Here is an 18389-nt window from a genome sequence, read left to right as displayed (position 1 = left end):
AGGCAAAAGTTTTAAAATCTAACAATAGCGTGGGTGTTACGGATAATGATGTGCCAGCCTAGTCCATGTGAAATGGATTCGTGTGTAGTTGAATCTCAAAACCTGAATGTGCAGTGAAAAAAGAAGTTAGAGGAAAAGATGTAGTATAACTTACATAAAAATACAACACCAGTGTAGCTATATTTTTAGGGGCTTATACATATATAACTATTTTCAAAAAATCAAGTAAAGGAGTAATATAAAACTTAGAATAATAATTATTTCTGGCTGGGAGGGAAAGAGATACTTTTAAAGAGGCCTCTTAAAAGGTTTCAAAAATGCTGGTACTTTTCTGAATCTTCAGGTATGTAGTGGGTACCTGGGTATTCCTTTTATTATTATTCTTTAAAATGTGCACATATGAGATACATTCACATATGTATATTTCACAATTAAAATTTGTTTAAAAAATCCAGTGAGATTTTAAGGAGAGCCCTTACAAAATCGTTCGCATCAGCAACTTCTAGGCTGTGAGGATTTCCTTGTTACTATGTAACCAAACAAAATTGAGAACTCTCTTGGCTTCTGAGGCTGATGTAAGGTGAAAAACCTTCAGCTGTAACCCCTATTTCAAAAGTTCTTGCTCTTCGCAGCTGCCTCATTGTTCTCAATTATTTCTATAAGTATTCCAACACAAACGTGATTTTATAAATATGTTTGCAAATTAAAAATGTCATCTCTGTTTACTTTTTAGCTTCCAAGTAAAGTTTCATTTTTTTTTTAAAGAGCAAGCGGTTCCTTAATTTAAAGAATTTGAAAACAGCCAGTGTCCTCCAGTTGAAAGCAACTTTTGGACACCTCACATCAAATACAGTTGTCCTTTATTAGTGAAAGCTTCCCAGCAGAACCTTAGAAGACCAGTTTCTAAGAGAGGAATGAGTCATCTCTAGTTGGGAAAAGAGTATGCGAGTCCAGCCCAACTCTACTCTGCCCCTTTGCTCCATTCCTACGAGACGCCCAGAAAATGCTAACCCTTCTCTCACCCACACCCCTTCCCGTCCCTCACAGACCCCAGGGGCTTCTGCCGGGAAACCAGAGACCCGCCCACTCAGTGAGCCCCGCCCCATCCCGGTCCCGCCCCTCGGGGCTCCCGGAAAGCTCTGCGCGCGGTCTTCGGGAGGCAGGGTTGCTTGGGCTCGCAACAGGGCCGCCGTGGGGTCTCTGTACTCCCAGCTTCAACGTCTCGGGCGGCCGAGTCTCTACTGGTGGCTGAATTCCTAGACCCTGGTGAGTGGCTGGAGGATTCTGGGCCCTGCAGATGAGGTTTTGGCCGGCACCAGGGCCACCCCCCAGCGCCTGCGCGCTCATCCACCAGCCAATCTGCTCGCCTGCAGACGGCATTTGACCTTGCGCCCCTCCGGCCGGCCGCTGGCGGCTTTAAGCTGCGAGCTTTGGGACCTTTGGACACCCTACTCTGTCACTCTTACCCCTTATTTTGTCTGGGTTAGTTTTATTGCCTTCTATATACTACTTTATCTCTACCCTGCTGGCGTCGTCTCTGCCACTTCTTTGGAGCGGAACCTCCTGTCGCCTCGGTTTTCCCATCCCTCCCCAGCAAGCTGGGTATTTCGGGAGTGACGGAAGCCTTTCAGAGCCTTTTCCTTTTGTCCCCAAACTCAGCCTTGAGCCTTGGGGGCAAGTGGAAAGGTCGAGGCCTACCGGGCTTCGGCTATAGCAGGAAGGTGGCGGGCTCCGGTCTCCAGCCGCCCGGCAGTCCGGAGAGGAAAGCGAGGGTGGGGAGGCCGAGACAGAAATGGGTTTTCCATTCACCTGTTCACACGTTTGGCACTATCATCTTCGACTGTTCTCATTTGCTAAATCGCAGGGTGCAGCTCTGCTGGAATAGTGTCTTTTCCCATTTTCTAAAGGAGCAAATTGAAATTTAGGCAGTTAGGATAGTTTGTTTTCGTTTCAATGTTGCAAGACCCTGCGGATAAGAGTTAAGGGAAAATGCGGAAGTGCTTAAAAACATAAAACAAGGGAGGAAAATATTAATTATATGACCTTAAAAAGGCAAATAGGACTGGAATGGGTTGATTATGGTAAAGTATTTAGACAATAGTTTGCAAGAAAAATACAAAATAAAATCTAGGTATTGGTAATATTAAGTTACGTTGTTTGCACATCGTTTTCATGACAATGTGTTACTCCCTTCATGTTGAGCTATATGTAAACCATGAAAAAATAGTGTTGTGTAGTGAATCTTGTGGATTTTCAGGCTTTATGCATAAAACATTACCAGAGCTGTTGGCTTTTAGTCACACAATGAATACTAAGTGTATGATAAGATAATAAGCTTTCTTCAGATTAAATTTGGACTACAGTTTATGAGTAGGTGGCAGATAACTGTTCTTTTCTAAATCCATAATCTTTAAATGAAAACATGACCACATGTCAGCAGTTTTCATCTGTCACAAAATTTATGGTGTTATATTCTCTAAACTTGATTTGTCTAAAATGTTGTAGGAAGGTGGAATAAGGTGAGGACAAGAGCTTGAATTCTAGAGCCATACTTCTCTGCTCCTTGCTAGTTGCTTAACTTCAGACAGGTTACTTAGCCATTTGTTAGCCCAGAGACTTGGAAAAAGTTACCAAATGCTTTATACCTTAGTTCAGTCATCTGTAAAATGGTATTAAAAAGAAGTTCTACATCATAGGTTGTTGGGAAGATTCAAATGGAAAGATGAGATTATGCTTAACTGAATTTCTGTTAACGAAAGGGTACAGGTGTTTACATTAAAACCGACCTAAGCAAGGAACTCGTGGTACAGAAACGTATTTTGAAAGTTCCAAGTGTGTCTTCTAGTGTTAGTTATATTTTTCTACAATGGCTTCTTAGAAAATAATATTAAGAAACAGCTAGAAAAAAAAAAAAGCAATCAGAAATCTGTATAATAATAAATTAAAAAGTGAAATCTTTTTGGCTTTTCTGAGTAACAGGGTAGGATTTAATCCTTTTTAAAATCATAGTTGATATCACACTAATTCTGAATCTCTTATATCTCACTAGACCTCCAAGTCAAAAACAATCATTTCAAAGATGAAAAGACCTCCAAATCACCAAACACAAACATAGAAGCCATAGAGTTTCAAAAGAACGTATTATTTCTATGTATTATTATGTCATGTAAACTGCCCTTTGCAGATACTAGATTTTCATTACCGAGTACCTTGAGTATTGAGTACATTACTACTTTGGGAACCTTTGCATTGCAATTAACTTGGAATTTTTTTCTCTGAGGTGATTTCTGAAACTTCTTTCTTTTGTTGAAACCAAATAAGTAGTTCTACCACTCCTTTTCTACTAAAAATCGTTAGACCTGCTAGGCATCTCAAGTTTCATCATTTTGCTAAGTTGGACATGATAATTTTTATTAAAATGGATTTTTGAAATTATTAGATCTATCTATCTATGATTCTTCCTATATAATATGTTTAGTATAGACTGAACATGTCAACTATATGTATAGTCAGTAGAATCTGTTTATACAAATATTGCCCAAATAAATACCAATGTCAAAAACAAAAGGGCCAGAAATTAAATTCTTTAAGCTGAACAATTAATGGCCACTGACTAAATGTAAGACATATTGGGTTCTACTAGAGTGTAAAGGTAAGGACTCCATTTCTGGACCTTATGGAACAATCTAGTAGGGGGTATAATACATTAAATAGCATGAAACAATACATTAAAAAAGCCAATTTAAAAAGTAGGTAATGGTGTAATAATAGACTGTGTGGGAAAGTGAGTACTTTTCACCCTGGAATCATTGGGAGAGGTATCAAGAAGAGGCAACAGTTCAGCCTTGTCTTGAAGGATTAGAGTAGTATTTCAGAAGTTAGCTGTATGGAGAATAGGTATTTAGAGAGAGTAAACTATGTGTTATTGATTGCTTGCCAGACACCCATCTTTAATAATAATCATCATGAGAATAAATAGTTGTTCATATTTATTCAGTGTTACACTAGGCCAGAAATGATTCTAAGGGTTTTATAACATTAACTTATTTCATCTTCACAAAAATCCTCTGAGTGAGGTAATAACTCGTGAAGATGAGAAAAGAAGCAGGGAAAAGATCAAGCCACTTGTATAGGTGAAGTGGCTAAAAAAAAGCACAGCTAGAATTTGAACCCAGGCATTTGAACTGCAGAGCCCATGCTTTTAATCACAGTGGTTTGCTGCCTTTATTTAGGTTGAGATGCCTTATTGTTCACTGAGATCAGGAGGTTGGGGTAGAGCCAGTGGAACACCTATAATGATGTGATAAACATTTTAAGTGAATGAATTAAATAAAAGGAAAAGAGAAATTAGATTTAGAGGCAAAAGGGGGGGAAATGCAGCTTTTATAAATAGTTATTTTGTGTTTTGTGTTCATCCATAGCTCTAACAAATAGAAAAATGTCTCAGAACTATTTGTTTCATATATTTCTTCACTTTTCTTTTTTTTTTTAAATCCGATCAGTATTTACATTTGATTAAAACATTACCCTTTTCCATTTTATTTCACATATGTTATCTTGCATGATTTACAGAACAACTTTGTCGGAAAACAGAACAGTTAATTTTTTTCTTTTAAGACAATTAAAAAAAACTCAGGGTCACACAATTAGGTCAACATAGCTGATTTGAGCTTAGATCTTCAGATTTCAAAATCAATATTCTTGCCATTATGTAGCCTGACTCTTCCATGCATTGACCCGTTCAGCTGATCAACATTTCAAAAATCAATGTCTTACTAATTTCTGAATCTAGTAGTCATTCCTCCCATTCTTTATGATTTGTCAATATTCATTACCATTGATTATTTCCTCATAAAATACCTACTCCAAACAAACTTTTCTTCCTTATGAAATATTATGTTCTAATTTTAGAAGACATCATAAGAAAATATCACTGAGTAAATGATTACCCAGAGGTAATCATTATACATGTTTAAGTACAATTCCTTCCTCTCTGTAGTTGAGATCATATTATATCCATAATTTTTTTTCCTACTTAATGGCTTGTCAAAATTCTTACCTTCTTTAAGTAAAGGAAAGGATTTGTTTTTATCTTGACAACTTGGAAATTTTAGGACAACAAATCATAGAAGCAGGTCAAAATGGTTGTCTCATCCTTTATTCCTATGCATAACGCTGTCACATTCTATACATAGGAATATCAGTCCCTGGAGTCCTGCAGTGCAAAGCTTAAGGACAGTATGAGTTGGTCCTTCCCTGAAATAAGCAGGTATTATGTTAAGAGTTCATGTCCTCCAGTTTGCTGGTGATAGTCTTTTTTTTTTTCCATTTTCAAATAATTTTAACTTAAAAGATTCAAAAATAATACAAACAACTCGACAATCCCTGTATATTTTTCCTGCAACTTCACCAAATGGTAATATTTTGCCACATTTGCTTTATCATTACACACACACACATACACACTCGTATATTACATTGTATATAATTTTACATACATATTATATGTAATATGTGTACATATGCATATATATGCATATATGTATACATATATATATGTAGGTACATATGTGTGTATGTGAGTATCTTAATATGTTATCTGATGTATCTTTGTGATTAGATCCGGATTAATACTGACAGAAATATCACAGCAGTGATTCTGTGTTCTTCTTAGAGCATCCACTCTGTAGACTCAAGATATCTACTTATTTAAAATTAACTGCTGAAGTTAATTTTGATCACTTGTTTAAGGTGGTGTCTGCTAGGTTCTGCACTGTTAAGTTACTATGTCTCTCTTTGTAGTTAATTGGATATCTTTTGGGGGGGGAGATGCTTTGCCAATATGTAGATATCCTGTTTCTCATAAACCCTGCTTCTTTTAACCCCTCATTTAATATTCATTAATGATTCTTCCTTGATACAGTTATGGTAGTAGCCAAATAGTGATAGTCCAATTCCATTATTCCATCTAAATTTATTAGTTGGTATTCTAAAATGTCTTCTTTATTCCATTTATTTTTACATTTTAAAAATGTCAGTATAGATTCATGAATTCTTATTTTAATGTCTATAATTTATTATTCTTCGTCATTATTTTGATGCTGAAATTGCCCCAGATTTAGTCAGTAGTTGCCCCTTCAAGCTGACTCCTGTGTCCTATGGACATGTCTCTATTGTTTTTGACTACTTCTTGATTTTCTGGCAGGATGTCCCAAGCTCATCTTGTACTTTCTCAGCCACGTTCTTGGAATCAACCTGGTTCTATCAAGTAGACAGGGCTACATACAATTCAGAGTCTTGTCATCAGATGTGTTTATTGCTGCCAGGATTTCTTTGGTTCTATACTCCCTCAGTGGACAGAGCTAGGAAATAAATTGCATGTATTTATATGTGTACATACCCACCTACCCCCACACACACTCCTATTTATTGATCTTTTAAAAGCCATACATCCATACTGATACTGCCAATTGCAATCTGACAACACAAGTTTTGTTTTAGCCTCCCGCTTCCTACATTTGTAACTCACTTTTTTTTTTTGTCAGTGAAAAACCTGGGCCCCATTTCACAGCATATATTGCTTATTTTTACAATACACGTTAAGTATTTTAAGAATTGCTAACCTGTTTCATAGCAAAAAATAACCCACTTACTAACTGGAGTTTAACATTAAATATTTTTCCTTTGTTTTGAATATGTGAAATATAATGTGGCTCAAAAAGACAAAACTGCATAAAATGTTATACTCAGAGAAGAGTTACTTCCATTCCCCACCCTTCTACCCCATTTTCATCTCCCCTTATTTTCCACCCAGTTTCTAACTCTGTAGATAATCAACTTTATTAGATTCTTGTTTTTCTGTGTTTCTTTTGCTCACTTGAGAAAATGTATTTTTTCTTACTTGCATTTTACTTTTTTCATTTAGCCAGTATATCCAGAAAATCACTTTCCGTCATCTCAAAGAGCTCTTCCTCATTTTTTTCTGAATACTCAACATTTTACCATTGCAAACAGTGCTGTATATGAACTTATGTACTTACTATTGGTTGTGTATTTTCAAGGTAAATTCCATGAAGTAGGATTGCTGAGTCAAAAGGAAAATGGATGTGTAATTTTGTTAGATATTGCCAATTCCCAAAAAATGTTGTACAAATTTACATTCACTAGCAATGCATAGGAGTGCTTCTCACTGTCTTGCCAACAGGATGTAGTTTGATACTTTTTATTTTTTGTCAATCTCATAGATAAGAAATGATACCTTTGTGAGGTTTTAATTTACATTTTTCTAGTTTTGAGTGACACAGAATATCTTGCAAATATTTTCATTCAGTTTGTCAGTTGTCCTTTCACTTTATTTTATAGTGCTTTTGATGTATATATTTAAAAATTAATGTAGTTAAATTAATCTGTTTTTTATTTATTGCATCTGAATTTTGAGTCATAGATATAGAAAGCCTTTCACTATACTAAGGATATAAGGGAATTCAGGTGGGATTATATAAGTATTTGAATGATTCTAGCCCTAAAACTTAATTTTTCTTTGAGAGATTAGGGTAGAAAATAGGGGGAGTTATTTAAAACCTCTGATTCAAAAGTAGCTGCAGAGAAGCTGAGAATATAAATAGAAAGTGGCAGCTGAGAAAATGAACAGAGCTTTTGGTAGTTTCATGGCTCTTTGGGGACCAAAATTGGAATTCAGGGCCCTTCCAAAGCCAATCCTAGAGGAGGGATCTTGATAAATACCTGTGACTTTGATTTCAGAACCCATGGGTATAAAGGAGTAAAGATGAATCAAATACACCAAATCTTCGGAAGGACTTATACCTAGTTTTGAAGATTTCAATCTCTGATTATATTAAGATAATCTTCCTCTACCCTAGAAGTCTTCAAGAAGCAAAAATAAGCCTTCTCTGAAGGAAAATAATATATAGAGCCTCACATTGTCTCTGAAAATGTTCATATGTGATGTCTGGCATTCAGTAAAAAAATAACCTAGCCTATAAAAAAAAAGAGTTACTGTACAGATATTGAGAGGAAAAAAACAAAAAGGCAATAGAAACAGAATCCTCAGATTTCAGATTCAGGTTATTAGAGGTGGACTTTAAATAAATGGGATTAAAAAATTCAAGGAGTTAAAAAAGAAGATGGAAAATTTTAGCAGAGAACTGATATCTCCAAGAAGAGTCAAATGGAAATTCTATGACTAAAATTATAACTGAAATTAATTAATCACTGCTGAAGAGAATCAGGAAACTGAAAATAGTTCAGAAGTAAATATTCAGACAACCATGGAGAGACAAAAGGAGGAAAATTTTAAAAAATATTGAAGAAACACATGGGACATAAAATTCTGATGTGTGTAATATATTCCATAATGAGAGATGAGAGAGCAAGAGAGCAATAATTGAGCAAAAGCAATATTTGAAGAGATAATCAATACAAAACTAAGGAAAGATACCAACCCAGAGATTGAAGAGGCACTTTGAACCTCAAGCAAGATAAAAGTTAAGAGAACCATATTCCTATATATTCCATAGGAAAACAGCTGAAAACCAAAGATGAAGAGAAAAAAATATTAAAGGTAACCAGAGAAAAAGAAAATACGTTATCCTTAAAGGAATAAAGAGAAAAAAATAATAGTTGGATTTTCATCATAAACAATCAAAGACAGAAGATAAGGGTCGTGCTGAAAGAAAATAATTACGAATATAGAAGTGTATACATAAAAAGTCCAAGTGAAGGCAAAATAAAGATACTTTCAAACAAAGTAATATGAAAAGAGTATCAGCAGACCAACACCAAAGACCCTATTAAAGGGAATTATTTCTTCATCCTAAGGGAGATTATTTTAAATGGAAATATGGAGATGGAGCAACTGAAGAACAAAGGAAAGGGTAAATATAATGAACATTGACTGTACAGAACAATATAATATCTGGAGGGGTATAAGGTATATGTAAAAAAATAAAATATACCAAAATAGGAGCCTAAAGTTGGGGCAGGGATAAAGGAAACAAAATCTTCTAAGAGTGCTTTCATTGTTTAAGAAACAGTAAAGTTCTATTTCATACTGGATTTTGACAAGTGAGAGTACATGCTTGTAATCACTAAGATAACTAAATTAATAGCAAAGAGATTGTATGATTAGCAAGGAAATAGGGAAGAATGAAACAATTAAAAAGAAGATAAGAGAGAAAATAGGGCTGGTAAGAAGGAATCCAAAAGGAAAGCAAGTAGAAGGGTAAGGGTAGATTTAAGGATAAAAGTAGGAAGTAGATTTAAAGCTATAGTATCCACATTTGTAGAATTGTAAATGTGCTGATACTATAATTATTGGACAGAGACTATCAGATTAGATTAAAACCAACAATAACAATAAAGCAATGTCATATTTCAAAAAAAAAACCTAGTCATTTAAGGTGACAATGAGGTGATAAAAATGTATTTTGTGCCAACATGAACCCAATAAAATATGCTATAGCTATATTAATATTAGAGTGGAATTTAAGTCAAAACCTGTCAGTAGAGAAGGGAAGGAACATTTCATTATAAAACAAGATTTAATACTTCAGGAAAATATAACTCCTAAATTTGTCTCCACATAATAACATCAGTGACAATTATATAATGTAAGCAGTTATAGACATGGCATAATGATGGTGGGGGATTTTTAACAAGTAGAAGAAAGATGAGTGAGAATATGAAAAATATAACCCACATGCTTAGTGTATTTGGTTTGGTAGACATATGTAGAATTCAGTAACCACTAGCTGCAGAATATATATTCCTTTCTGGTGCATATGGGATACCTAACAAAATTGTTCATAGGTTGAGCCTTAAAGCGAGTCTCAATATATTTCAAAGGATTGAAATCACACTGGGAATGTTTTCAGTTGACTCACACTAGAAATCAATAACAAAAAGATATAAATTTATTTATTTATACATTTTTAAAATAAATCTAAGTAGCTGAAGCTCATTTTCAGGACAAAGCCTCATATTGAAGAGTAACTTCTGGAAATAACTTTCAAATTGAGCAGAGTAGGAACAAAATAAAAGTGAGGGAAATAAAAAATTCCAGGTAAATGTGGGAATGGAGTAAACCCCAACTGATCTCGGAAAAAAATTCAAGGCCATGTTAAAACTTCACAAAAACAACAGAAGAATGATTGCTAGAGTTGTGAAGCTAGAAAAATTATCATGATTGAACATTCATCTCAAACAGTAAGGAAAAATTATTTCATGTAATATTTAGCAACAAAAAAAAAAAAGAATTTCAGTCAAATTCCATGCAAAGTCATTATGGGCAAAAAAGTTAAACTTGTAAATACTTGAAGCATGCCAGAGAACCATGTTCATAAATATATAACAACTGTCACCTAATATTTAAATAGAAGTAAACAAAGTAATTATGTGAGATATGAATGAACAAGTAAATCACAATTATGAAAACTCAGAAATGAGAGAATATTAAGATAATTAAAATCGAAAAAATTCATATTCCTATCTGAAGACTAGAAGACAAACATAACAGATAATGCCATATGAGAAACAGAGGGTAACAAGACACTTAAAAATCAAAATTAAATGAAGAAAGAGGTGAAAAAGAGAAGGTGCAGTTGTAAAAATTCAGCAAAGATTCAATAAAAGTAATAGCACTTCTTGAAGAAGGAAAGCAAAGCAGTGAAACAATACTAAAGTTAAAATTGGAAATATTTGCTGACATAAAACAGTAGATGTTACTAGGTTAATTTCTTAATAGGAAGATAAAGGATTTCTTATGTGATTGATTCTGTTTTCTCTACAAAGTATAAGACATGACTATCTGAAGAGAATAAAGGAAATTGGTGATGTAGTAGCATGTTTGATGAAAAATGAGAAGGAATGAAATAATTCTTTTGAGGTTAGAAAAGTGAAGGTACTGGGGTATAGTAATAGGCTTGTTAAGCCATCTTGAATGTCCGAAATTTATGGTCATAAATTCAGAGTGAAAAGTCAGCATGGTGTGTGTTTTTCTCCAATATCATTATGTAATTCTGGATCAAAGTCAAGCCAGGCATCATTTATTTGAGGTTCTACCAGATAAGTATTAAGGAAGGAGACAAGTAAAGGAAGTTAAGGGTACAGTTGTCCTTTAGTATCCGTGAGGGCTGGGATTGGTTCCAGGACCCACGTGGATACCAAAATCTGTGGATGCTCAAATTCCTTATGTAAAGTGGCATAGTACAGTTTGCCCTCTGTATCTGTGGCTTCCTCATCTGTGGATTCAAACAACCTGTGGATATGGAGGGCCTACTGTTTGGCAAATGAGGAATTTCAGTGCTGGACTATGGCCTAAAAACTGCTTCACTAGAGACAAAACGTGAAGAAAAAAAGTGATACTGGGCTTCCCTGGTGGCGCAGTGGTTGGGAGTCCGCCTGTCGATGCAGGGGACATGGGTTCTTGCCCCGATCCGGGCGGATCCCACATGCCGCGGAGTGGCTGGGCCTGTGAGCTATGGCCGCTGGGCCTGCGCGTCCGGAGCCTGTGCTCCGCAACGGGAGAGGCCACAGCAGTGAGAGGCCGGCGTACCGCAAAAAAAAAAAAAAAAAAAAGTGATAGTGAAAAGGTGGTAGAATCAGTGGATTAGACATCTCAAAAAGGTAAAGGAACTGACTGAGTGGGAGTACTAAAGTAGAGGCTCAAACATGGAAGGTTATGTGTGGAAAATGGAAAAAAATGAAATAACTATTTTGATTGAAAATGACGAGATCAAGATTATGAGTATGACACCTGAGTTGGTGAAATGCGGTGGAAGAACAGGTCATTAGAAGTGAGGTAGTCAAAGAATAAGTTTTTGAAATTCCATTTAATGACTAGGTCTTTAATATACTCATAAATATTTCCTTTTTAACTATGAACTTTTCATTTTATATTTATATTTAGAAAATTTTAGTCTCTATATAGAGTGTTTCCTTTCTATAGCCAGTATATATAAAATCTGTCCAAATGATGAAGAATATATTCATTTTCTTAAATTCTTAAAATCTTTGTCTGACAAAAATGTAATTGTGATATTTCCAAAGACATACTGCTGTTCAGTCTAGCCATATGTAGATTCTTTTGTATATATTAATATTTGATTATATAGTTAATGTCATAATGCACTTTAAAATTTTGCAGTGTAACACTTTATGGATTTTAGTTTTCCTTTTGAATATATTGGAATATATTGTTAATACCACTTATTAATTACCGGTTTTCAATAAATTACAGCTAAACATTTACCATTTTGGAATTTAAAGTATGACATCATGGCAAAGTTTCGAAGAAGGACTTGCATCACTTTGTCACTTTTTATTCTATTTATTTTCTCTCTGATGATGGGTTTAAAAATGCTGAGACCACATAAAGCTGCTTTTGGAGATCCTTTTGGACTTGACCTTCTTCCAGAAATTCGGCAACAAGCTCCTCATTTGGTAAAAACTTTTGATTCCCAAAAGAGTGACAAAATCGACAGTGAAACAAACGTCAAGAATTTAAAAAGTGTTGAAATCACTGTGAAAACTTCCAAAGCCTCTGAACCTTACCCGGAAGAACTGCCACCTGGGAATTATTATTTACATGTATTTTATTACAGCTGGTATGGAAATCCACAATTTGATGGTAAATATATACATTGGAACCATCCAATCCTCTCGCATTGGGACCTTAGAATAGCCAAGAAATATCCACAAGGGAAACACAACCCCCCAGATGACATTGGCTCCAGCTTTTACCCTGAGTTGGGAAGTTACAGCTCTCGGGATCCTTCTGTCATTGAAACTCACATGAAACAAATGTACTCAGCTTCAATTGGTAATTATTTTACATGTGTGTTTAGATATGTGTGTGTATGTAAGTGTGTATGTATATGTATGAGAGTTTGTGTGTATAAATTTTTGTAGAACATTAATTACTAATTAGTCTTCACATTGTTGTTAATTATAATTTTAAGCTTACATACCGTAAATTAAACTGTCGTTAAGCATCTTTTAACATGTTAACACTAACATTTCTGGATATAATATTTTTATTCATTTCTAATTTAATACTCCTTCTGAATTTTATTAAATTATTATTGACATAAGCTGCAATGAATTCTCTCACTTTGATGTACATCTGTTTAAATATCACCCCAATCGTGAAGTAAAATATTCTGTAGCTTCCCTTATTCAGCCCTCCCTACATTCCAGGAAACTATGTATCTTGTTTTTATCACTGTAGAGTAGTAGTTGTAAATGTTCTATTATTATATAAAAATAGAATCATGCAGGGCTTCCCTGGTGGCACAGTGGTTGAGAGTCCGCCTGCCGATGCAGGGGACACGGGTTCATGCCCCGGTCCGGGAGGATCCCACATGTCGTGGAGCAGCTGGGCCCGTGAACCATGGCCACTGAGCCTGCGCATCCGGAGCCTGTGCTCCGCAGTGGGAGAGGCCAGAACAGTGAGAGGCCCATGTACCACAAAAAAAAAATATTCATGAAATCCAATTTCCATTTGACTCTTCTTAGAGATATCAGTTCTCTGCTAAAATTTTCCATCTTCTTTTTTAACTCCTTGAATTTTTTAATCCCATTTATTTAAAGTCCACCTCTAATAACCTGAATCCTAAGATTTTGTATTATTGTAGGTCTTTTCCTTTTCTTGTGTTTCCTGCCTAGAGAAGTTCCTTTAGCATTTGTTGTAAAGCTGGTTTGGTGGTGCTGAATTCTCTTAGCTTTTGCTTGTCTGTAAAGGTTTTAATATCTCTGTCAAATCTGAATGAGATCCTTGCTGGGTAGAGTAATCTTGGTTGTAGGTTTTTCCCTGTCATCACTTTAAATATGTCCTGCCACTCCCTTCTGGCTTGCAGGGTTTCTGCTGAAAGATCAGCTGTTAAGCTTATGGGGTTTCCCTTGTATGTTATTTGTTGTTTTTCCCTTGCTGCTTTTAATATTTTTTCTTTGTATTTAATTTTTGATAGTTTGATTAATATGTGTCTTGGCATGTTTCTCCTTGGATTTATCCTGTATGGGACCCTCTGTGCTTCCTGGACTTGATTGACTATTTCCTTTTCCATATTAGGGAAGTTTTCAACTATAATCTCTTCAAATATTTTCTCAATCCCTTTCTTTTTCTTTTCTTCTTCTGGGACCCCTATAATTCGAATGTTGGTGCATTTAATGTTGTCCCAGAGATCTCTAAGACTGCCTTCAATTCTTTTCATTCTTTTTTTCTTTATTCTGCTCTGCAGTAGTTATTTCCACTATTTTATCTTCCAGGTCACTTATCTGTTCTTCTGCCTTAGTTATTCTGCTATTGATTCCTTCTAGAGAATTTTTAATTTTATTTATTGTGTTGTTCATCATTGTTTGTTTGCTCTTTAGTTCTTTTAGGTCCTTGTTAAACGATTCTTGTATTTTCTCCATTCTATTACCAAGGTTTTGGATCATCTTTACTATCATTATTCTGAATTCTTTTTCAGGTAGACTGCCTATTTCCTCTTCATTTGTTAGGTGTGGTGGGTTTTTATCTTGCTCCTTCATCTGCTGCATGTTTCTCTGTCTTCTCATTTTGCTTCACTTACAGTGTTTGGGGTCTCCTTTTCACAGGCTGCAGGTTCGTAGTTCCTGTTTTTTGTGTCTGCCCCCACTGGCTAAGGCTGATTCCGTGGGTTGTGTAGGCTTCCTGGTGCAGGGGACTAGTGCCTGTGTTCTGGTGGATGAGGCTGGATTTTGTCTTTCTGGTGGGCAGGTCCACGTCCGGTGGTGTGTTTTGGGGTGTCTGTGACCTTATTATGATTTTAGTCAGCCTTTCTGCTGATGGATGTGGTTGTGTTCCTGTCTTGCTAGTTGTTTGGCATAGGGTGTCCAGCACTGTAGTTTGCTGGTCGTTAAGTGGAGCTGGATCTTATCGTTGAGATGGAGATCTCTGGGAGAGCTTTCACCTTTTGATTTTACGTGTAGGTGGGAGGTCTCCTGTGGAGCAGGAGAGAACTTGGCTCTCCCATCTCAGAGGCACAGGCCTGACACCCAGCTGGAGCACCAAGACCCTGTCAGCCACAAGGCTGCTAGTGTTGGAGGGTCTCCTGCAGAGGCGGTGGGTGGCTGTGGCTCACCGTGGGGACAGGGACATTGGCAGCAGAAGTTCTGGGAAGCACTCCTTGGCGTGAGTCCTCCCAGAGTCTCCTCACTGTGGTTTTGATTTGTATTTTCCAGGTGATTTGTAATTTTTTCATGTATCTGTTGGCCATTTGCATGTCTTCCTTGGAAAAATGCCTCTTCAGTTCCTCTGCCCATTTTAAAATTGGATTGTTTGCTTGTTTGTTTGGTTTTTGTTACTGAGTTATATGAATTTTTTGTAAATGATGGATATTAATCCCTTATTCATTACATGGTTTGCAAATAATTTCTCCCATTCTGTCAGTGCCTTTTAATTGTGCTATTGTTGCTTTTGCTTTGTAGAAGCTTTTAAGATTGATATAGTTCCACTTGCTGATTTTTTCTTTTGCTATTTGTGCTTTCAGTGTCTTATGTAAAATATCAGTGCCAAGACCAATATCAAAGATCTTCCATCCTATGTTTACATCAGGGTGTTTTATATCAGGTCTTATGTTTACTCTTTGATCCTTTTCAAGGTGATTTTTGTGAGTAGTGTAGGATAGGCCCAACTTTCTTTTTTCTACGTATGGCTATCTAGTTTTCCCAGCATCACTTGTTGAAGAGACTGTCCTTTCCCCATAGGCTGTTCTTGGTTCTCTTGTCATGTATTGATTCCTCAAGGTGTAAAGTTACATTGTTTCTTTGCAATTTTTCCCATTTCTTAGTGTCTGCATTTATCACTCACTGTAAACTTTCCTCTCAGATCTGCTTTTGCAGCATCCCATAGGTTTACATATGATGTGTTTTTATTTTCATTTGTTTTAAGATAATCTTTGATTACCATTTTGATTTCTTCGTTCACCCATTGGTTGTTCATGAGTTTGTTGTTTAGTTTCCATACATTTGTAGATTTTCCAGCTATTTTGATTGCTATAAGTATAGCTGTCCCAGCTTCCTTTTGGTTTCCACTTGCATGTAATATCTTTTCATCCTTTCACTTTGAGTTTATGTGCATCCTGAAAGTTTTCTTGTTGGCACCATACAGTTGGGTCTTGTTTTTCATCCATCCAGCCGCTTATGTGCCTTTTGATTGGTGAATTCAATCCATTTACATTTAGAGTAATTATTAATATGTGAGGACTTATTAATGCCACTTTATTAATTGCATTTTTGGTTTTGTATTTCCATTATTTTTCTCTTTCTGCCTGCATTTGTATATTGGTTATTTTCCATGGTGGTATGCTCTTTTTCCCCCTTTTTTGTCTTTTGTGGATCTCCTCCAGATTTTTGTTTTATTGTTACCAAGGGGGTTATGTGTAAAACATCTTACACATAAAAAAGTCCAATTCAGGCTGAAAGCAACTTATTTTTACTCCCTAATGTGTCTACCATTTTGCTCCTCCTGTTGTATTATTGATGTCACAATTTACCTCTTTTTTGTTGTATATTTATTAACAACTTATAGCAGCTATAGTTACTTTTCCTACTCTTTCATTTAGCCTTTATACTATAGTTGAATAGTTAACACACCATACTACTACAGAGTCATAGTTTTCTAAGTCTGACTGTATATTTCTCAGTTTGGCCAGTGTATTGTGTAATCTTGTATGTTTTCATTTGGCTGATTAGCCTGTTTTCATTTCAACTTGAAGAACTCCTTTAAGCATTTCTTGTAAGGCAGATGTAGTCATGGTGAACTCCCTTAAATTTTGTTTGTCTGGGAAAGCCTTTACTTTACTTCTCCTTCATATGTGAAGGATAATTTTGCTAGATAAAGCATTCTTGGCTGACCATTTTTATCTTTCAGCTCTTCAAATATGTCATTCTGCTGTCCCCTGGCCTGAAGAGTTTCTGCAAAGAAATCTGCTGATAGCCTAATGGCAGTCCATTGTAGATTTAATTCTTTTTTTATTTTTTCCCTGCCTGCCTTTAAAGTCTCAGAGAAAGTCTTTTTCCATTGAGATAATAGGATTGTCTATTAGCTTTGTAGACTTGTATATCCAAGTATTTCCTCAGATTTTGGAAGTTCTCAGCTATTATTTCTTTAAATTAACTCCCTCCCCTCCCCCTTCTCTGTTTGGAACCCTGATTATTCTGAGATTTGCCTTTTGATGGATATTCATAGATCACGTAGGCTTTCTTTGCTCGTTTTTTAATCTAAATTCCCTCTTCTGTCATTTCAAAATTCCTATCCTCCAAGTTACATTTTTTTTTCTTCCATATAGTCAGGCCTGCTGCAGATTTTCTGTATTGCATAATACTTCAGGTCATTTATTGAATTTTCAGTTTCAGAATTTTGTTTGGTTCTTTATAATAATTTTAATAATTTCCTTCTCTTTAATAAAGAAAAGGAAATAAAGAAGTCATTTTATTCCTGATTTCATTGAATTGTCTTTCTGAGTTTTCTTGTAACTTGTTGAGTTCCTTCAGAACAGCTAATTTGAATTCTTTATTAGTTAGATCATATATTCTGCACCTTGTAGCTTAGTTGCTGGAAAATACTGTTTTCTTTTTGTGATTCTGTATTTCCTTGGTTTTATTTATAGTTTTTGTGGATACGGTTTGATGCTGTCACATTTGAAGTAGTAGATACCTCCTTAACTCTGCTCGTGCCCTCTGCATATGACATACTATCTTTATAGCATTGATATTTGAGTTTTTTCCCCTGTGAAGCTGTATCTGCTCCAGTATACTTCTTATCCCCTGTGGGCAGACTTCTAAGCTTTTATGTCTACTTGGCTTTTAACACTTCACCAGATTGGCTGTTGGAAACCTCTTTTGTTTCTCAGAATGTGGCCACTATAGCTCAAATTTGTGGTTTCTCACTTGCTGTGAGAAACCACTGGCTGTGGTAACTTGTTTTCTTAGTGGGCTCCCTGTTTACCAGCACACACTTCCGGAGGTTCTCTCTGGAGTGAGCACAAGGAGCCGGCAGCAAAGTGGGAGGAGGTGTGGGTGACAGCACTGAGGTGTACTGAGAGTGCCCACAGACCTAGTTGAGCAATCTCAGTGGGTGGTGTTCCAACAGGCTCATGGCTGGAGTGCTGCCGCTTTAATACTGTTCGAAATTCTTTTCTCCTCTTTGCCATCCTCCTCCCTTCCCTCAGTTGTAAAGCTCCCACCTTAGTACTCCAGGTGCTGGTGAAGAGAAATGGGTTTCTCCAGCCATATCCTGCCCAGCTGGGGTAGCCTGTTACCCACTGCTTTCTTTTTCCCATGAACTTCACTGGATAAATCAGCCTTGTTCAGTGTTTCCTTGGGGGAGGGGCAGCACCAGTAAAGTTTCT

At 36.0% G+C, this 18389-nt stretch overlaps 1 protein-coding gene across 1 annotated transcript in view; it reads left to right on the top strand.

Moving 5' to 3' along the window:
• The first annotated feature begins 1121 nt into the window (after positions 1-1121).
• The window catches only part of MANEA (mannosidase endo-alpha), a 67147-nt gene continuing 49879 nt past the window's right edge, over positions 1122-18389 (top strand). The window contains exons 1-2 of the mRNA XM_060115255.1: positions 1122-1266; positions 12257-12838. Of these exons, the coding sequence (XP_059971238.1) occupies positions 12295-12838 (544 nt within the window). The 5' untranslated portion in view covers positions 1122-1266; positions 12257-12294. The remainder of the gene's footprint in view (positions 1267-12256; positions 12839-18389) is intronic.

This window comes from Mesoplodon densirostris, chromosome 12, assembly GCF_025265405.1.
Source record: "Mesoplodon densirostris isolate mMesDen1 chromosome 12, mMesDen1 primary haplotype, whole genome shotgun sequence".
NCBI classification, from domain to species: Eukaryota; Metazoa; Chordata; class Mammalia; order Artiodactyla; family Ziphiidae; genus Mesoplodon; species Mesoplodon densirostris.
This window is presented reverse-complemented; position numbering and strand designations above follow the sequence as displayed.